At 47.0% G+C, this 21869-nt stretch overlaps 1 protein-coding gene across 1 annotated transcript in view; it reads right to left on the bottom strand.

The window, feature by feature from the left end:
* Positions 1–5475: 5475 nt before the first annotated feature.
* The window catches only part of MKX (mohawk homeobox), a 76695-nt gene continuing 60301 nt past the window's right edge, over positions 5476–21869 (bottom strand). The window contains exons 5-6 of the mRNA XM_040992616.1: positions 5776–5809; positions 5476–5668 (exon numbers count right to left, since the gene is read on the bottom strand). Coding sequence (XP_040848550.1) covers positions 5476–5668; positions 5776–5809 — 227 coding nt within the window. The remainder of the gene's footprint in view (positions 5669–5775; positions 5810–21869) is intronic.

A 21869-nucleotide genomic window follows, 5' to 3' on the forward strand; every position in this document is an offset into this window, starting at 1 on the left:
TTTATTTTGAAAGTTAGAGCTAGACAGACAGAGAGAGAATCTTCCATCCACTGGTTCCTTTTTTCAGATGGCTGCGACAGCCAGGCCTGGATCGGGCGTTGCTCAGGAGCCAGAAGCTTCATCTGGACCTCCACGTACTTACAAGGACCCACGAGCTGGATCAGAAGCAAAGAAGCTGGGATGTGGCCAATCACAACACTAGAGATGAGTTTATCCTAAATCTATCAATCATAAAAACGGTAGAAAAGAGGGGTAAATCTTTCTGCAGTCTTGGCACTACCAATATCCTGGGTCCTGATGCAAGTGCTTCATAGCTAATACTAACAGGATCCTCCCAGCAACACTAGGAAATTGCTATGATCGTGCTCTGCGTTTCACGGCTGTGGAAACTGAGGCTGAGATGGAGGAAGTACCCAGCCCACGGTTCTAGAGAGAGTAAGCAAGAAGGAGCTGAGCAGCAGGGCACTGGTCTGTGCCCTGATACATGGAATCCCACTGCTTTACACTACAATCTCCCCCACACACCTGTGAGTGCGCCCAGCCCCGCACGTGCAGGGGCCTCCCCTATACACACACACACACACACACACACACACACACACACACCTGTGAGTGTGCCCAGGCCTACACATGCAAGGGCCTCCCCTACACACACACACACACACACACACACACACACACACACACACACACACACCTGAGTGTGCCCAGGCCTACACATGCAAGGGCCTCCCCTACACACACACACACACACACACACACACACACACACCTGTGAGTGTGCCCAGGCCTACACATGCAGGGGCCTCCCCTACACACGCACACACACACCTGAGTGTGCCCAGGCCTACACATGCAAGGGCCTCCCCTACACACACACACACACACACACACACACACACACACACACACACACACACACACCTGTGAGTGTGCCCAGGCCTACACATGCAGGGGCCTCCCCTACACACACACACACACACACACACACACATACATACACCTGTGAGTGTGCCCAGGCCTACACATGCAGGGGTCTCCCCTACACACACACACCTGTGTGTGTTCCCTGCCATGCACATCCAGGGGCCTCGTCTACACACACCACTCTTCAGCACTGTTGAATTTTTCTACAACTAATGTTAAGTGACATTTCTGATGGTTAGAACGCATCAGCTTGTTGCTGCAAACTCACCAATATTCTTATCTCAAAAGCAAAAAGTGCTTTGGGACCTGCACAGGGCCCAAGTTAAGCTACCGACTGTAACACCGACATCTCACATGGGTACTAGTCTGAGTCGCAATGGCTCTGCTTCCAGTCCAGCTCTCTGCTGATACCAATGGGAAAGCAGAGATGGATGAAGTCCTTGGCCCCTGCCATCTGTGTTGGAGGCTTGGATGGAATCCCAGGCTTCTGGTTCCTTATGACCTAGCCCATAGGAAGCAGACCAACAGAGATAAAACCCCATTGTCTAATTTTTCCTTTTAAAATGAGTAATGACTGTGGCCAATACCCAAATTTTCAGTCCATCTTCAAGACTGGTCTCAAAATGTCAAAGACAAAGTGGGTGGATCTGAAATCTATCCCTAAATGTGACAAAGTATAGGACCGTCACACCCTTGGGACTTCGATTTCCAAAGGGTAGACCAGGACACATATCTGACAATGCTGCAGGGCTTACAGCCTGCCCAGAAGCCCTAGTTCAGAGGACCAGGAAGGGCAGGCCACGGGGCCTTTTGACGTGCTGTGGCACCTTCATTGTGACTGCTGGCACAGTGCCACACGCAGCATGCAAAGCACTCTTACACGTTGTCCTGCTGGAACTCCAGCCAGATCCTGGAGAAGGTCTTCTTCCAAGAGACAAATTTTATTGATGCAAATGCTGGGCATGGATGACTAAAATCTGTAAAGAGAGCAGCAGCACTCTACACTGCGTTCCACATGGCCCATCTCCACTAGCGTCTGGTCGGCTCACTCTCACACGCTGTGTTTATTTGCACGGAGCTGGAGGAGTTTAAAAGCAGACCACGGCTGTTGCCACTGTTTGCTAAACACTGCTACTTGGAGCAGGCAGAAAATACAGATGGCAGTTTGAGCTTCTTAATAGTCATCCACAACACCAAGCAGGACAAAGCAGAGGAAATTGTTTATCCAAATGAAGGAAGTTACTGAATGCGCTGTGTTTTCTATCAGTCCATCTGCCCTTAACATTTGCTGTTACTTTACGCTTCCTCCAGGAAGTTCAAAATGATGGCAATAAAATGGCCTTCCTCAGAGTACACCCTAACTGGAGCTTTCACCGTTTCACCTTCCCCAGGCACCCCATTAAATGACTCACGGTTGGGGCAGACACTGTAGTACAGAAGGTTCAACCACCCTTTGGACACCTGCAAACCAGTCCAAGTTGCAGCAACACTGTGTCTCAGCCAGCTCCTCACGGATGTGCCTGGGAAGCACCAGCTGCGGCTCAAGTGCTTCAGGCCCTGCCACCCACCTGGGAGAACCTTAGGATGCTCAGGGCTCCTGCCTTTGGCCTGGATCAGACTGGGCTGTTGGATGAGGTGACTGAACCCATTAATGAAAGATCTCTCTCTTCCCCCCACCCCCATTTCTCTGTCCCTCTGTCTCCCAAATAAATGCATCTTTTTTAAAAGCGTAAAATAAATGGCTCGTGTCTCCTATTCCACTTTATATCTTTCTGGTACATAATTCTTGTATACAGGAGCTGTAATTATTGATACTACCAACCACTTACTGAGCACCTGTATCTGCCAGGGGGCTGTGGTAGGTGTTTCCTCTACTCTTTATCGTCTCAAATTTGCAACAGACTCCCCAGGTAATCTGTCTAGTTCAAAGCCAAAGGTTTCTCTCCAATACCAGACGTACTGGCGAGGACGCCTACTGTATCTGTTTCTGAGAGGAAAATGCAAGCATGTTCATTTTAAAGTTGTGCATTTTAGTAGTTGCATCAAGTGTTCCTAGGCCCTCCAAGGCAATGTTTGTTGGTCTCAGGTGATGAAATTCTAACCCAGTATGGTCCAGACCTCGCCTTATCCCACACCTCTCCCACCAAGGGGGATAGGAGCAAACAAACCCCCCCTCCCCCGTGTCCCACAGCTTTCCCCAACTCACTGCTATCCCAAAGGAAAACAAAATCCAAAAATCCAGAGGGCCATTGTGGTCTAGGAATGAACTTTTATTTCCAACTTGTCAAGAACTCTTGGCATGTCTTCATTTTATTAGCATGATTACATTTGGCAAAACCAGGGAGAGCGGTCATTCTCTTTGTCTACCACATAAAAAAAAACAAATTAAAGCCTTGGCTGCTGACTCAGCATCACGCAAGATTCTTTGAAAGGACTGGGAATTAAAAAAAAAAAAAAATGTCCAAAGCAGCAAAAAGATAAAATAAATTAAAAGTAATTTCAATGGCAGAAATCGCCAAGGATGTGCTAATTATAAAATCTTCTTCGATGTGTTTCTAGGCCAGACTCCATGCTTTGGCATTTAAAAACCGAATTCATCTGAGTTGTGGTCCTACACTGCCCGTCTGTGCTAGTGTGTGACACAAAACACATTTTGTTTCTTTTTCTTTCTTTTTTTTTTTTTTTTGGTAAAAGATGACAAAAATGAACCATGACTAATTCTAATAAACTACAAACAGCAATCATTCATCTAACGGAAATATGTTAGAAAAAAACACTTTTATTAAAATACTTAATACCAGAATAACTTACAATAGTATGAAAAAGAGTGAAGTATTTGTCCTTAGTCGTCGTGAGCATGCCCACACGTTTGGAAAAATTGTTTGGCAAAGATTTCCAAGCTTTTTTTTTTTTCCACCATTAACGTCTAATTATTTAAGGAATATAAACCAAAAACGCATACTTCACATCTCATCATACAGTCATAACTTACGTATCTTGCTTTGCATTGACTGTCACTGCAAACAGCCATTTAGAAAAAAAGTCAAAATATATATGTACAAAATATTTTATATCAAATTATCTTCATGACACTAAATAAACTCAACCCCCAAAGGCTATGTTACAAGACAAAGTGACCTACGATGCATATCAGAATGACATTGTCCAGACGTTAACTAGAGCAACCTTTGGTTTGAAAAATTTTGCTACCAAAAAAATGTCACCAGGCCCGCACCACCGGTTCCTCTTTCACACTCAACAAAAAACATTTTTCAGGTTTTTTTTTTTTTGTAATTCAAAATAGATGCCCGACCCAGAAAAAAAAAAAAAACTCACTCTAAAAAAATCAAATCCTTTTTTTCTATTTCTGCAGCGCATACACGCTGTTCTAGTTGGCGTCGCCACTGTTTAGGTTTCAAGTCTTGCCGAGCTGATCAGAATGTTATCATTTGACTGGCAAAGATCCCCTTCTGTGGGCACTGACGCTTCTTACTCGTAGTCTAATTTAGAAACAAAACGCTCATTCTTCGAATGCATGATTTCACTCAAGTTCCACTTCCGTGTCCTAGCTGGCAAAATTCAGAGGCCGCTCCAAGTTTTGCTTTCCGTATGTTTTAAATGTAAAAACCAATTGTATGCACGTATATGACTATTGGCCTAGAGATGCGTTTCTTTCATTGTCTTGTTCTCCTGGCAATACAAATTGTCCATCAGCAGTTTCAATTTGAACTGAACCAAACGAGAAAGTTCTTAGCCATTTCATATGAAAAAAAGTTTCCTTCATCAAAAAAAAAAAAATACAAAAACAAAAACAAAAAAAACCCCACAGAATTCCAATGCAAACAAGATTACAGCGTTAAAAATTAAACTCTCGTGTTTGGTTTTACAATGAAAACGTTCGGCTTTGTTTTGTTTTTGTTTTTTTCAAAAACTTCAGCCAAACCTGAGAAAGTGAAAAATCCAAATTAATTCCACAGCACGCTGTGGTCACAAAGTCCCCCGTGCTGTTGTACATTCGGCTGAAGGCATCGCTTCTCAGAGGCACACACCACGTAACCGTCATCTTGGAAATCCGCAACCTGTCAGAATCATGGGCCCCATACATGCATCAAATTCTCCCTGCCTGTCACTCAGCAAGGCATGTGGAGGAGCGTTTCCCAACAGCGTGGAAGTCTTCCAGGACGGGCGTTTTCCCATGGGCTGCCCAGATTTCCAAGCTGTCGTGAATATCCCAAGGGTTTTCGGCACTCTTGACAGTGCGAGGTCTGTCTGGGCTGACGCACACAGACAAAAAGCATACGCAGTTGGCATCTGGGACGAGGCAGCAAGGCACTTACTGGAACGGTAGCACAGACGTTTTATGCATAGTTTGAGTAACATAAATTAATACTTTCAATTAAAAGGAGGGTTTTTTTTTATAACTTATATGTCTTTTACAGAAGCAACAGAACGATATATTTAGGAAATGAAAAACAAAAAGAGGTTTTTTTCTAGAGAGTCACTGGGCTCTTCGGGATGAAGGCGGCCAGACCACAGGGGCTGAGGCCCTCAGAACGGCAGCACGGGCCCCAGCGGGACTCGCACAGTCTTGACCTCCGCGATGTGCGATGACTTCTGGATAATGCAGCTGGCAGTCCCCTGCGCGCTGTCCTTTCCCTGGGCCAGGTTGGTCAGGGCCATGGCTGCGTTGATCTCCTTCCAGTATGTGTCGTCCTTGTTGGGTCGCGTCCTGTTGGCTGCGCTGGATTGAAGCACAACAGAGAGGAAAACCATCAGACTCCTCATGGATCGCCCAGACACTGTCAGCCTGGACGAAGCACAAACGGCAAAGAAAGACATCTTGCTCACCTGTCACCCTTATTGGATCCATTTTCTGGCGTGTCTGTAAAGAGAAGCAAATATTCAATTATTTTTTTTCTCCCGCTTTTTTTTTTTGGTTTTGATCTCAAGAGTTTCACCATTGTGACCAGGAATAAATGATCATCAAGACAAATGGTGGATAATTTTTGTTTATGAAGATATGGCATTTTATATTAAGATGACAAATTTTTTTTTTTTTTGCCTTCTAAGGAGCAGCAGTTAGACAATAACTCCAAAGACTTTTGCAGATATTCAGAAACCTTAGCGCCATCTGCCAGGAAAAAATTGGGCCTTACTATACCGACCAGCCTACAGGCTGGAGAAGACACGCTGGGATCTGGCTTTTGCAGACCACTCACCTGCACGGTGACTCCAGACAGGTGATGAAGCTCCCTGCTATCTGAGAGTCGCTTTGCTCAAACTACAAAACAATGGGGTTTCTAGAACATCTGGAGGGCGGCTCTGGCTCAGGATTCCACAGGCATCACACCTTCACTGTAAGAGAAACCTGCAGGCACATCCCTCCATGGAGTTCATTAGCAACTGACCCCCCCCTCTGCTGGCAACGCAGAGCATCCTGGGATATCAGAAGAGCAGGGGAGTGGTCTTCAGGCTTGCAAGCCCGCCCCGTGCCACACCACTGCTGTAGCAGGTGCAACTGGGGATACGATCTCACTCCCTCACTTTCCATTTCTGCACTCTGCACACAAACCTTTCCCAACACTACAAAAACATAAAGATGGAGACAGGGTCTTTTTCATCTTTTAAAGTTTCTCTTAAAAAAAAAAAACCCTTTATTTCTTTGAAATGCAGAAAAAGAGAGATTGTTCATGTGTTGGTTTATTCGCAAATGTCTGCCCACAACGGGGGCTGGGCCAGGCCCAAACCAGGAACTCGGAAATCAGTCCAGGTCTCCCGCGTGGGCGGCAGGGGCTCGAGTCCTGAGGCATCATCTGTCGCCTCTCAGGGACACATTATAATCAGGAAGCTGGGGTCCAGAGCAGAGCAGGGCTTGAACCAGGCCCCCTCCTCCACCTCATGCGGCATGTAGGTATCCCAACCACTGTGCTTAGCAACTGTGGCCCGAGAGCGAGATCTCGACCTGGATTAGAGTTCTCTGGTTAGCTCTTTTGAGAATCAGATGAGAAAAACACCCCTGAACACTGGAGGGAGGCGTGTGGAGGGGTGGGGACAGCTCACCAATGCAGCCCAGCAACAGCGGTTGAGGCTGTCATACTCCAACAGCAGTCAGGGCTTGGTCCCTGCCTCCAACATCCTCGTTGTCATCCACACAGCAGTGACTTTGGCAGGCAGTGCCTTTGCAAAACCATCTTCTCTTCCCTTGTTTCTGCCTCCCGCAGTTGGATCTCTGCAGGCAGGCCTCTCCCCTCCTTCTCCCAGGGCTAGCGGAACAGCACATCCCTTCCTGGGCCAAGCCCCATGAGTCTTAAAGAAGCCCAGAGCAGGAGAATCTCCATGTGACCATAGCACTGAGGTATTCCCAGAAGTTCTGGGCCGTGGAGGTCAAAGGTCAGTTTATTTAGGAGGAAAAAAACCCAATAAAACACCATGCTTGCGAGGCAGCTCCAAAAAGCTAGCAGAAAATGAGTGTCATGAAATACAAAATACACGCAGGGTTTCCATATTTTGTTTCTTCACCAGAACAAACATCCTTTCATTCCAGGCTACCAGGAACTTTTTGAGGACTCCCCAAACAATGTAACCAGGGCCCTGTTTCTAAGGGAAGATGAACTTATTCCAGGACTCTGCGGATGAGACTGTTCTGCTTCCAAGTCCATCAGGCAGGCAGGGAACGGGAAAACCTGCCCATCTACCTTACGTGGAGCTGGCAGCACAGACTAGGAGATAATCCTTGGGCACTGTGAGCATGTTGCACAGTATTTCATGGAGGAATCCAGGGAGCATAAGACCAAAATCCTGCTAACAAGGAGAACACGGGCACTTGGTGAAGCAAGGACAAGATGTAGCGGTACCCAGTGGTATCCTCTGTGGGCCTGCCCCGAATGCAATGACAGTCATGCCTTCCATCTCCTCTCCCTGGGCATCCAGGCAGCACTTGATTTAGATTTTAGGAGGAAGCAGGTGGATCTGTCACCTTAGGATTTATAGTGAAAATTCCTAGCCCATCTCTCTCTCTCTCACACACACACACACACACACACACACACACACTCACACACACTTCGGCCTCTTCTGGTCAGCCTGCCTGGTTAGCTGTTTCTGATCATCGTGAAATGATAGCATCCCTCATGTAACAGGGGAGAAAACACAGCTACTTTTTTGTTTGTTTGTTTCCAGAGTTCTGACTGTTCTGCACTACAAAACACTGTCTCTATGCAGGGCGCCACGCTCAGTACTGTGTGCTTGGACTTGCTTAGCAAGTCCTTTGAACGTGGCTAGCCAAGTCTTTCCGTGTTGAGGACTGTTGTCTGTCAGTCTTTGCCTAGGAACGACAGGGACTAGATGCTCCCGAGACAGAGGACAACCCTGCAAGCCCAGCCAGTAACATTGGACACTTCATAGAGAAAAGAGAGGGAGGGAAAAAAAGAGTTGTTCCAATTTCAGCAATTTCATTGCTGAAGCGAAACAATAGATTATGCAGATATTCATCCAATGGGAAGACTTGGCAAATGGAGAGGCAGTCTCCTACAGATCCAATAACATAAGTCATAGAACACAATTGAACAAAGACTTTGAAAACCGATTCTTGGCCTTCAGAATCTTCAGGACTGACCCCAAAGAAAGGGATCAGATTCCACCCTCCTCAATCTGGACACTGGACCCCAAGAATGGAGCGAGCACCAAAGAGAGCCCGTGGAACATGGAGTGCATGGAGCAGGCAGAGATGCCCCCAGCACCTGCCTGCAGCTGCCACGTTCATCTGGCAGGAGTGGCAGGTGTTGCAGGTGAGGGGCAAGCTGGCGGTCGGGGGCTAACTCCTAGAACTTGTTCCACGGCAGCCAACTGTGAAATGACGAAGCTGGGCTTGCTCTCAGGGGCGGAAGTGACTGACACTTGGGTGCCTAAGCAACAACTCTGAAGTGTTTAAGCAGAGCCTGAGGCTCCCCTGAGGTTTGGGGATTCCTGAGTTTCCTTAATGCTAACAGTTCATTGTGGGTGTTGTCTCAGTCCTAAGAGGCAAATGAGTACCTCCTCCCCTGTCATCAGGTACAAGCTGGCTTCCTTTCCAGGAACAAGAAGGAAGAATTTCCCAAGAATGGAACATGAAGAAACATTTTGTCCTTTCATGAATACTCAATGCGGAGGGAAGGGCAGGCAGTAGAACTCAATGTTAGGAAAAGCTGACTCCAGTCCCCTCCCTTTCTTTGCGAGTAGGAATGCCTGTGTGCCAGCTCCCCAGGCTTTTCCTGCTGCTGTCTCTGGAGGCTGCCCATATGTCACTTCAGGATGCCATGGCACCTGACAGCATCCAAGAGCCACCTCCCTCCCGTAGGGCCATGATTCTTGGAGGTAGCAGCCAAGAGGCCACCAGCAGGCGAGGACCCTGGTGCAGTGAACCCTTTGTGCTTTCTGCACTGCAGACACCTGCTGACTGGGGAGTCATTTTCCTATCCCTCAGGCTGAGAGGTTCAGGACGTCGCAACTCTCTCATTAGAGAATTGGCATCATCCAAAGAGGACTCGGAAAATGGGCCTTACGGGGAAAAAAAAAAAGCATCTTACAAAATGGTTTCATGGGATGTTTGAAGGGGGGAAAAAAAGTGCTGGCTCTAAACCTAGTCCCAGGATCCATGTTTCAGCAGCAGTTTGCATCTAGGGTACCCCGATTTGGGGGCACAGGTCTCTGTTACCTAAGGCAACCACGTGACCTGAAGCCTTCTGCCCTTCAGATGTGGCAGCCAGGAGCACCCCCAAACAACGTGACAGGAGATGGCCTCTGAATGCTTGGGAAAAGCAGGCATGGGGCAGTGGGTGGTGGCTCCCAGGCACACCCCCACTTCACACAGGCCTTCCCACGGGGGTCGCGTGTGTCTCTTACCCTATTAGTAGCTTGGCTGGGCTGCCATGCCTTTTTAGATTCTCAGCTTTCAAAGCTCAGCTTCTCAGTCAATAATCAGAAGAGCAATAGGCTGGCAGGAATCAGGTCCTGAGCCCGCCAAAAGAACGTTTTAATACAAAAAATGAGAGAAAGAGAGAAAGAGAGAGAGAGAGAGAGAGAGAGTGGTTAGGAAAATCTCAGACATTGTGGAAACGCAAACCATGCTGGCATTGAAAGTGGGGCTACCCTCAGTTTGAACATGAGTTTCCTTATAAAGTGAAGTAGGGAAACATTAGATGGAAAACTCAGCTCGGCTGTAGCTCCCAAATAGCAGGCCGGGACTGTGTGGGTGAAATGTCCTTTCAGTGTCCACAAACGCGACTCAGAAGCACAATGCCTTGGATTCAGAGCATCTGCAGCTTACAACCAGACCCCGATGGGGCCAAATTTATCTGAAAGGTTTTTTTTTTTTTCCTCTCTCCCCTCTCCCAATTTTAATCAATAAGCCTCAGAATTAAGAATGTTTTAAAGCCTACCCCTTAAAAGCTAGTCACGGGCCCAGCGCGGTGGCGCAGTGGTTAAGGTCCTCGCCTTGCACGCCTAGGATCCCATATGGGCGCCGGTTCTAATCCCGGCAGCCCCGCTTCCCTTCCAGCTCCCTGCCTGTGGCCTGGGAAAGCAGTCGAGGACAGCCCAAAGCTTTGGGACCCTGCACCCGTATGGGAGACCCAGAAGACCCGGAAGAGGCTCCTGGCTTCGGATCGGCATAGCATCAGCCGTTGCGCTCACTTGGGGAGTGAATCATTGGACGGAAGATCTTCCTCTCTGTCTCTCCTCTCTGTATATCTGCCTTTCCGATAAAAATAAAATATATCTTTAAAAAAAAAAAAAAAAAAAGCTAGTCACAGCACTGAAATGTAAACACAATTAAGATTATCAGTATAGGGCCCGGAGCAGTGGTGCAAGTGGTTAAAGGTCCTCGCCTTGCACGCCCGGGATCCCATATGGGCGCCGGTTCTAATCCCGGCAGCCCCGCTTCCCTTCCAGCTCCCTGCCCGTGGCCCGGGAAAGCAGTCGAGGACGGCCCAAAGCTTTGGGAACCTGCACTCGCGTGGGAGACCCGGAAGAGGCTCCTGGCTTTGGACCGGCATAGTATCGGCCCGTTGCGCTCACTTGGGGAAAAAATAATAAAAATAAATCTTTAAAAAAAAAAGATTATCAGTATTTTTCTTGAATGAAATAACTGAAAAATCATGTCATGAATATTTTCCTAAATTAAAGCCAAAAGAGCACAAGGCAGGGCACGTGGGCATCATAAGAAGGCAAGAGGGCTGAGTGGCTATCAGAAGTGGTCCCTGAGGCAGTGCAGCCCTGGGTGAGAGAGGAAAGGCAGTGGGGATCGGCGGAGTGGAGGTGGGGAGGGGCTGCCCCGTTCAAAGACAGGCGAAGGAGGTGCGGTCGGCCTCCTGTGCCCACAGCTCCTGCACCTGCAACTTGACCATCAATAGACTGAAAGCATTAGAAAAACTAAAAGCAGGGAAGCACTGTAACGCCGGCATCCCAAGTGGGCACCAGTTCAGATCCCCTTGGCTGCTCCACTTGCGCTCCAGCTCCCTACTGAAGCACCTGGGGAAGCAGCAGAAGATGGCCCCAGTGCCTGGGTACCTGCGCCCACATGGGAGACTTGGATAGAATACCAGTCCTTGGCTTCAACCTGGCCTGTTCCCAGCCATTACACCCCTTTGGGGAGCAAAGCAGCAGATGTCAATCTGCCTTTCAAATAAATCTTTCAAAGCAGATTTCCCCCTGCACTGAACGTGCTGACTTTCTGGTCACTGTTGTCTACACCATCCAGTCCAGCAACCTCTCACACAGCGCTTGCATCGTCTGAGCGTGATTAGTCACGTGGAGGGGACTCTGGGTACACAGGAAGAGGCATGTGGATGCTACACAAATAACATGCTATTTGGCATCAAAGAGACTTGGGCATCCCAGGATAAGTGGCCCCTGTGGTGCACTTATCTTGCTTACCCATTGGGCTGGCCAAATTCCACTGCAGGCAAATGACAACCCTGTGGCTTGTGACCATGACCCAAGGCCATAGCCCCAGATGCCTGGGTACTGCACCAGGGGTGACAGGTGATGAACAGCACGTGTGGACACCCCGAAGCATCTGGGACACACCTGTCCATGGGATGACTGTAGGAAAGAACAGGACCCTGGCAGGAGAGGCAGTGTGGAACTTCACTGTAGTTTCGAAAACATTGCTTACTGCAGATCTGAGCCTCAGCCAAGCCTCCCAGGACTACTGTCCCCTTCCCAAGAGGGGACTTGGAAAAGCCTGTGGGAAAAGCAATTGCAAAAGGGACACTTTTCTGTAAAAAACAAACAAACAAAAAACCGATGGAACATCACGCTGGTTATTCTCCTCAGATGCATTTTCCATGAGGTTCAGAAGGCCCATGTGTCCCACCCAAGAGCTGCAGGCTGGGCTCTGGTGACCCTCACCTCCATGCGTGACTGCACCTATGACCGCATGCTTCCTTACTGCACAGCATAGCATGTGCTCTTCTTTAGTAAGAGAATTACATGGCTGCGCTGCAGAAAATTAACGCCAAAGCGTAAAATAGAAAATGGAAGGCATTATGGGGTTTATGGCCTTCCAAAGAGGTATTGCACCCCTCTTAAAAAAGTAGGAGCTGTGGTGTAGCATGTTAAGCCTCAGCTTGCAAGGCATGTAATCCAGAGGAGATCATCTGGTAGAGTATCAGCTGCTCCACCTCGGGTTCAACTTCCTGTTCACGTGCCTGGGAGGCAGCAAACGAGGACAGCTCAAGCACTTGGGCCCCTGCCACTCCCAGGGGAGCCCCAGCTGGAGTTCCAGTTTCCCAGCTTTGGTCTGACCCAGCCCTGGCCAGTGTACCCATCTTGGGAGTGAACAGTGAACAGATGCATGCTCTCTCTCCCTTTCAAATAAGTAAGTATATTTTTTTAAAATGGGGTTTTCTCTGTATGTGTATAATGTATTATTTTTCCCCATCTGCCACATCCTCTGACAGTAAGTAAGAAAGCTACCCACCCTTTGGCCTTCGCCGGCGTGGCACGGGTTTTCCAAGAACTCAAAACTTCACTCCATCCAATTTAAACCAGGATACTGAGGTAGACAAATGGTGCAGGGGGGTAATCTTTCAAATAGCAATTGTTAACATTTATTGAATGCTTGTTCTTGTGCCAGGAACCACTGTAGACAGTGACTATGAGACAGCTCACTGCACACATTCACCGTGACAATGCCACTTAGGGAGGTCCAGGAAGTGCTGAACCCATCCCCACAAGGGACTGTCGCAACTCCAGACCAACTGGCAGCCAAAGGCCATTTTGGTTTTTTTCAATGTTTACTTACTTTTATTTGTTCTCAAGACAGAGAAGGGTGCTGTGGTGTAGCAGTGGTAAGCCTCCTGTAAGGTCAGCATCCCAAGTGGGCAACACTTCAAGTCCTGGCTGTTCCACTTCCAGTCTGGCTCCCTGCTTATGGCCTCTAGGAAAGCAGTAGAAGATGTTCCAAGTGCTTGGGCTCCTGCGCCCACCTGGAGGAAACTCCTGCTTTTGACTTGTCTGAACCATGGCTCTTGCAGCCATTTTGAGAGTAACTGGCAGATGAAAGAGCTCTCTCGCTCTGTCTCCCTCTCTCTGTCCCCCTCTCTCTGTCATTCTGCCTCTTAAATAAACAAAAGACTCATTGGAAAAAAGAAAGCAAAGAAAGATATACAGAGAGAATGTCTTTGATATTCTAGTTTACTCCCCAAATGACCACAACAGCCAGAGCCAAAGAAAGGAAGCAGGAACTTCAGTGGGTCCCCCACCTGGGTGGTTCCTGCTAGCTCCAAGGATGCTACAGCAGGAAGCTGGGATGGAAGTAGAATAGCAGACTTGAACCCAAGGAGCCTGATATGGGACGCTGATACCCCAAGCAGAAGCTGAGCCCAGTCAGAAGGTCCTACTTTAAACCACTGCATTTCATTACTTCCAGATGTAACCTGACAAAGCCATGCAATGATGTATCATTCACCCACACAGCATTGGCAATAACTGTTAAAACCCTATTTTCTCTCTCACTCTCTCTCTTTCGTACTTTCTGCTAGGATTTTATTTATTTATAAATATTTATTTTATTTGAAAGGTACAATTCACGGAGAGGGTGACATGAGAAGACAAAGCTATTCCATTGGTTGATCTACTCCAAGATGGTCACAATGGCCAGGATGGGGTTCCTGGCTTCAACCGGGTCTCCCATGTGGGTGTGGCAGGGGCTCAAGCACTGGGCCATCTGCTGATGCTCTCCTAAATAAACTAGCAGGGAGATGGACCAGAAGAACAATGGGGACTCAAACCTACACCCACATGGGATGCTGACATTGTAAACTGTGGCTTAACCTGCTCCATCCCATGCCGGTCCCTTTGTTAGAATTTTAAGTCACAGGGCTAAAAAAAAAAATCCTATTTTTTCGTGATGATGATCACGACATGAAAGAACCTGTCTAAAGGGCAAAACAGGGTCCCTAGGCAAGCTCTTGAGCTCTCCCTTACATTTTGATTGGGAATCATGCTTCAGAAGAGGCAATGGCCCAATATTCCCTCTTGACAGCCCACAAGACAACGTTGGCAAGCAGTCCTCAGCAGCAGTTGCCTCATCGCCTCTAGAGGAAATTTGTGGCTACCCCCTCATTGGGGTAAAGGAAACGGATGGACATGCCCAGCACCAGCCAGCAGGATACTGTGAGGGGCGCTCAAAACTCCTACAAGATGTTGCAAAATTGGGTGTTTTCTGAAAACAATATTTCTTTGCCAAATAGAGTTAAGAGATCTTCCACCAGCTTGGTTGACTTCCTGAATGCCTGCAACAGCTGAGGCTGGGCCAGGCCAAAGCCAGAATGCCCAGGATTCTATCCAGGGTTTAGACGTGGGAGGCAGGGCCCCTAGTACCTGAGCCACCAACAGTTCCTTCCCAGTGATAAGAGCCAAGTCTGAGCTGAGAATGGAAATGTCTCTGAAAGTCAGCTAGCAGTCTTCTTGTCCCAGTCTCGCACCACTGAAATCCCAGCCCCTTCCATGTAGATCCAACCTGGCTGCAGATTCGTACCCTCACTCTCCCATCATGCCCTGGAGCCTTCATTCCTCTCCAGTAGGAAGGCTATCACACTTTCCTAGCATGGATCTCTGTGCTGAAGCCCTGCCCCAAACCTGCCTCAGGTGCCTATGCAGTTAGGGTGCCAGCCCTGACATAGTGATTGTATAAGGGCAGGAGATGCCACCATTTCCCTGTGGGTTCCAGCTGTTATCTCTAAGTCCTGCCAAACTTTTTGCACCTTACCTGATGCTGAAGTCTCCAACATCAAGCCAAGAACCTGCCGTTAACCCAGCTGGGCACTCAATCCCTACAACACTAGCACATCAGCAGGAAACTGGAGTCAAGCCCAGAGCAGGATTCCATACAGGACGCAGGTATCCCAAGCAGTAGCCAACCACCATGCCATCCACCCACCTGCGAAGCTGTGTCAACAGCGAGAACTGCAAGAGGCAATCCACTTTATCTTCCAGCACGGATCTCATTGCTTCCTCTTTTGTCATAAACCAGCTTAACTACTAATCCTGGGGCGTCAGAACATCCCAAGCTTTCAAGTTCATTTTAGAGTTATGAAAAAAATCTCCCCAAATGGGGCCCGGCGCGGTGGCGCAAGTGGTTAAAGGTCCTCGCCTTGCACGCCCGGGATCCCATATGGGCGCCGGTTCTAATCCCAGCAGCCCCGCTTCCCTTCCAGCTCCCTGCTTGTGGCCTGGGAAAGCAGTCGAGGACGGCCCAAAGCTTTGGGACCCTGCACCCGCGTGGGAGACCCGGAAGAGGCTCCTGGCTTCGGATCGGCATAGCATCGGCCCGTTGCGCTCACTTGGGGAGTGAATCATTGGACGGAAGATCTTCCTCTCTGTCTCTCCTCTCTGTATATCCGCCTTTCCAATGAAAAAATAATAAAAATAAATCTTTAAAAAAAAAATCTCCCCAAATGAAGCAGCGTTTCCTGCAGCCATGGCTTCCTCACCTGGCCCACAGTCTTCCTGTGACCCCTCCATGTCATAATGGCTCATGGCACCCACATGGCCTATAGCCATGGAGCCCCAACTTCAATTGCTTTTCTTGCATCCAGAGGCCATAGCCAGTGCCACTTGTGAATCTGTGCATGGGCACTGTGGAGGACTCATGGAAAGTTGGAATGAGAAGATAGGTTAACTTATTGCAAAAAAAAAAACAAAACTGAAACCCATATGTAATTCTTTCTCAGTACATATTTTCCATGAATGTTTTGGAGATCCCTCGCATGCATGAATTTTTAAAATTTCTGCACCGCTAAAATCATAATTATGTTTTCCATGAACTTCCTAAAGTGCCCTGTGAACGTGCTGCTGGCGTCTTATCCTTTAGGGAGCCTGCGTCTTGATGGCTTTTCCTCAAGGGTGTAAGTCTGGTGGATCTGATGGATGTCTCACGGTGTCGGCTCCGGTGGAAGATACAGCCGCTCCACCCTACTCTGTCTGGACCATGGGCCAAAGGTGCAGAAAGTGGGATTTGCAACTTAAAAGTAACTTTTCAGAACAAAGAGAATACCACCCAGTGATCCTGTTTCAATTCCCTTCAAATCTTTTTCTGGAAACACATTAAATATTCTCCATGCCAAATGACTTGGCTCCCTCCTCTCTTCTAAGATTGTCCCTCTGATCTCTGAAGCACCATCGTCGCCTGGCCTCAAGTCTTCCATCCGAAACCTCACTTTGAAGATCAAAATGCAGTTGCAGTCTACAGGGAAGACAGTGACTGTGGGTGACCGGAAACGGGGCGGTGGGGAGCAGGCCTAGAACCACTCATTCTTCTGTTGTCTGCTCTTGGTGTCTTAACCATTATGGTGGTCTGCAGAGAGTTAGAGAGCAAGAGTTGGAACCTGCTCTCCCACCTGGTCTGTGTGTGTGTGTGTGTGTGTGTGTGTGTGTGTGTGTGTGTGTGTTAGAGAAAGAGAGAGAGAGAGAGAGAGAGAGAGAGAGAGAGAGACCTGCAGAGCTTCATTTTGCTGGGACACTTGTAATAAGGAAATAACATTACCAGACCCTTGGGCTGCTTATCAGGACCACATGACTTAGTGTGTTGTACACCCTTACATGGCACCTGGGCATACATACCAGCACTGTACCAGGCCACTTACAAGTTGATGGGGCTCAGATGTTTGGTACAGTGGCCAAGATGCCTTTTGGGATGCCCACAGTGTTGAAGTACCTGGGTTTGAATCCAGCCCTGCTTCTGATGTAAGCTTTCTGCTCATTCATACCCTGGGAGACAATAAGTGATGGCTCATGTATTTGAGTTCTTATGTGGGAGACCCAGGTGATCTCCCGGCTACTGGCCCGGTCCTGGCTGTTGTGACCATTCGGAGGAGTGAATCAGGGGACGTGAGAGCTCTCTTTCTTTCACACACTGCCTTTCACATAATACCAAAACAAATCAGTTAGTGAGGAGGAAGTTTGGGGAGGAATAAGGGCAATCCAAGAGCCTATGGAATTATATAATACAAAATAAAGAAATAAAACCAATTAAGTTCATGGAAATGCATATTATAAAAAGACTACTTGGAAATGTCAGAACTTTTTGTAGCAAAACAAATTTTGCTTATTTTTTAAGATTTATTTTATTCGTATTGGAAAGTCAGATATACAGAGAAGAGAAGATACAAAAAGAAAATCTCCACTCTGACGGTTCACTCCCCAATTGGTTGCAATGGCCAGAGCTGAGCCAATCCAAAGCCAGGATCCAGGAGCCTCTTCCAGGTCTCCCATGGGGGTGCAGGGTCCCAAGGCTTTGGGCCATTCTCGACTGCTTTCCCAGGCCACAAGCAGAGAGCTAGATGGGAAACGGGGCTGCTGGGACACAAACTGGTGCTCATATGGGATCCCAGAATGTGCAAGGCCACTAGGTTACTGCGCTGGGCCATATATTTCACTTTTAATGGCATCCTTTCCCTAACTTGCTACAGAACGCTCATGTCATTCAGAAAAAAACAGACAACAATCCAGGGAAATTGGAAGGGCTCTTCAATAAATGCTGTTGGGACAACTGGCTGACAGCCCTGGAATTTAGACCCATATCTTTTACCATACACTAAGATCAAATCTAAACGGGTAAAAGACCTAAACCTACATCCAGATACCTTCAAACTTTTGGAAGAAAATGTTGGAAACACCATGCAAGATTTAAGTGCAGGCCCTGACTTTCCAAAAAGAAACACCAAAAACAATAGCAATCAAGGCCAAAATAAACAAACGGGACTACATCAAACTATAAAGCTTCTGCACAGCAAGGGAAACAATCAACAAAGTAAAAAAGCAACCCACAGAATGGTAGATCTTTGCACACTACATAGGTTATAGAGGGCTAATCTCCAGAATATACAAAGATCTCCAGAACAACCAAAACTACAGAACAAACAAACCAGTCATGAAATGGGCACGGGAAATGGGCAGACACTTTACAAAAGAACAAATCCAAACGGCAAACAAACATATGAAAAATGCTCAAGCTCCCTGGCAATAAGGGAAATCGAAATTAAGACAAGAATGAGGTAGCACCTAACGCCAGTAAGATTGGCTCACATACAAAAAACCACCAACAACACTCGCTGGCGAGGATGTGGGGAAAAGTGAATCCTACTCCACTGCTGGTGGGACTGCAGACTTGTGCAGCCTCTATGGAAATCAGTATGGAGAATACTCAAACAACTGAAAATCCACATACCATATGACCCAGCAATAGCACTTCTTGGAATATAGCCAAAACACCTGTTACACAAGGAACCAACATGCACCCTTATGTTCATAGCAGTACAATTAATAATTGCAAATACTTGGAAGCAACTGTAATGCCCATCAGCAGAAGACTGGATAGAGAAACTATGGTTCATCTACTCCATGAAATAATACTCAGCTATTAAAAAAAAAGAAAGAAATGCATTTCTTCGTGGCCAATTGGGCCTAATTGAAAACCATTATGCTAAGGGAAATGAGCCAATCCCAAAAGGTTAGATACCACATGTTTGTCTTAATTTAAGATGAAATGATATCAATCCTAAAAATAATACCTGTAAATTGTAATATTACACCCTCAAACTGCCTGTATCACACACAATAAGATATTGTGATGTAACCAATGAACCAATAATCAATGAGAGACAGACTGCTTATGATCTACATCAAAGAACTGAAAAGCCTGATATGCTTTTAATACCCTATATTATTCCGCAATGGGTTGGGAGAGCAGAGAAATCTTCCACCTTCTTAGAGTGTGTGAGGAAGATATTAAGTATAATCTATCAAGATTGTAACAGGTAACTTACAGACAGCAGACTCGAATCTGCGTTAGACATGAGCAAAAACTATAAAGACATACAGTGGGATCCAAGAGTGATCCTGACAGCCACTTAACAGGAAGTCATATGCACAGAGCAGGAGGGGACCCTAGGAGGACAGGAGGAGGCTTGTATCCCAACCCTGGAGACTCCAGGTACCTCACCAAGGACCATCAGTATGGGTACCAAGGATTATATCCCAACTGCCAAGGAGACCACAGGGAACTGGACTGCCCTCATAGGCCAAGAACTCTGAGGTCAATCGTTCCCTATTGGATCTCAAACACGGGATGGAAGAAGCCCAGAACCCTCCTCGTAGGGTCTAATGTCATCGGAACAACAGCCAGGAGCCCTAAGCGGTCCTCAGAAACAGAACAGTACACTTCCTTCGGGACTCAGGAGAGGAGCGTTTTCTGGTCCTAAACTAGCTCCAACTTTGGCTCCCCACCCTCTCTTGCAGTGACCGTCAGGGTCGCTCCGGAGCCCCCAAAATTAGATCAAATAGACAGAGACCAATAAAGAAAGCTTAGAACACAGAGGAAAAAGTCAGCTTGGACTACCATATACCTTACTAGGTAGGACACAAAGATCAGTTACTCCTCACTGAGGCATGGAAGATTTCTCTGTACACCCCTCCTAAAACTGTTCTGCTCCTCAATCGTTAACATACGGCTTGTTAGAGTTATAAGCCTGTTTGAACTATCTTAAAATTCAAGAAGTTCAGTAAAAATCACACTTGAATACTAAAAGCTGTTAAATATAAATATGAAGGAAAAAAAAGACACGATACAGCTGAATAGTACCTACCCTATAACCATTTTAAGGTTTATAGCAGTCGGTTATGTATAAATTAAAGTTGAGATGTCAATGAAATAGTCACAGGATGTGGTTAAGAATGTGCATTTTCTAACACATTGGTCACTCAGTACCACATCAATTAACTTCATGATGTTGTAAATTTCCATATTTCTTCCTGTTGTTGAATTTGTATTGTGGCTTTTCATTGGAGGGGATGATATTCTGCCAGCTCTACTCTCAGACCAGGGATGGACTCCCAATGGAACTGTTGAATTTATCTGGACAATAAGATGCTGGTCTCTCTGCATGATCCATGCCCGCAATGATGGAATTATGACTGGTTATAAGCTGTACTACTGTAATAATATAGAGGGAATCAATATGGGTGGAGGGCTTGGAGGAATCCCAGAGCCTATCAAACTGTGTCATAAAATGAAATAATAATTTTTAAAAAGCAGAAAAAAGAAAAATCAGCCTCTTCTCTCACTTTGTCTCTACAAGCAGAAAATGGGAATTGATACTGTCACCAAAAAAACTATTCAGTAATAAGAGATGTAATGTGAAAATCAAGAGGTAATAAGGGCAAACTACTGTAACTTTGGGCAAAGCCCACCAGCTCAGAATGGGTTCTGTATGCCAAATCTACCCTCTCCAAGAAAAAACTGCTGGTGAGGTGTTCCTCTCATGTTCAAGTGCTACCAGCTGTCAAGACCGAGTGCGCTGGGGCTGTAGGCTAGACCATCCCCCGATCCCAAGCATCGTGTAGATTTTACTACTGTGCTTTCCTCAAGGGAACACTGAAGATGTTTCCTCTCCGAAAGCCAGGTTTCTAGCTGAAGTCCCCCAAAGTGACTTGCCAGCTACGTGTGCGTAACTTCAGGGAGTGTTCCTGTGGGGTACGGAGAATCCACTGGGAGGACAGCTCCATCAGGGGCCAGCGCTGCAGCCTAGTGCGTTCAGTTGCTACTTGTAACGCCAGCATCCCAAACAGGCACTGGTTCATGACCCAGATGCTCCACTTCCAATCCAGCTCCCTGCTAATACACCTGCAACGAGCAGCAGAGGATGGCCCAAACGTCTGTGTTGCTATACTCCTGTGGGATACCTGGATGATGCTCTTGGTTCCTGGTTTGTGACTATTTGAGAAGTAAGCCAGTGACGAAATATATCTCTGTCTCTCATTCCCTCCCTCCCTTGGAGCTCTGATTTTATGTAAATAAAGAAGTAAATCTTTGAAGAAAAAAAAATCAATTCCCTCTTCTTATTTATTTTCATCTTATTCGCAAAGCAGAGAAACAAGAGAGAAATCTCCCATCCACTGGTTCACTCCCCCAATGCCTGCACTAGCCAAGGCCAGCCAGGCTGAAGCCAGGAACCCAGAGCTTTCGTGGGTCTCTCACGTTGCTTTTTTAAATTATTATTATCATTTCTATTATTTTATGGGAGAGGGGTAAAAGCATTCCTTTTGAAACAGCCCATCAGCCTACTGGTTCTAAAGCCTGTGAATACATGTGATTTGCCCCCCCCCTTTTTTTTTTTGGCTAAACCTTAATCCTGTCCTCACACCCGAAAACTTGCTGCTCACCCACCCAGGTCTTCAACAGCTCACAAGGCCCCTTCTGCCAAGACCGGCTCTCCAGCAGCCACACTGCCTCCCTCTAAGCTGATTTGCCTGATACATGTGCCAACTGAATGGCGTTATGCTATAAAGCAAGGGTACCACTTTTCTCAGCAGAGAGGCCTTCCGGATGAAAAAAAAAAAAAACGCGCCTTTGTAATCATCTGGGAGCTGGCTGGAAAGTCTGGCTCCACCCGTGATTTTCA

Source organism: Ochotona curzoniae, unplaced genomic scaffold, assembly GCF_017591425.1.
Source record: "Ochotona curzoniae isolate NIBS_2020 unplaced genomic scaffold, NIBS_Ocur_1.0 contig_78, whole genome shotgun sequence".
NCBI classification, from domain to species: Eukaryota; Metazoa; Chordata; class Mammalia; order Lagomorpha; family Ochotonidae; genus Ochotona; species Ochotona curzoniae.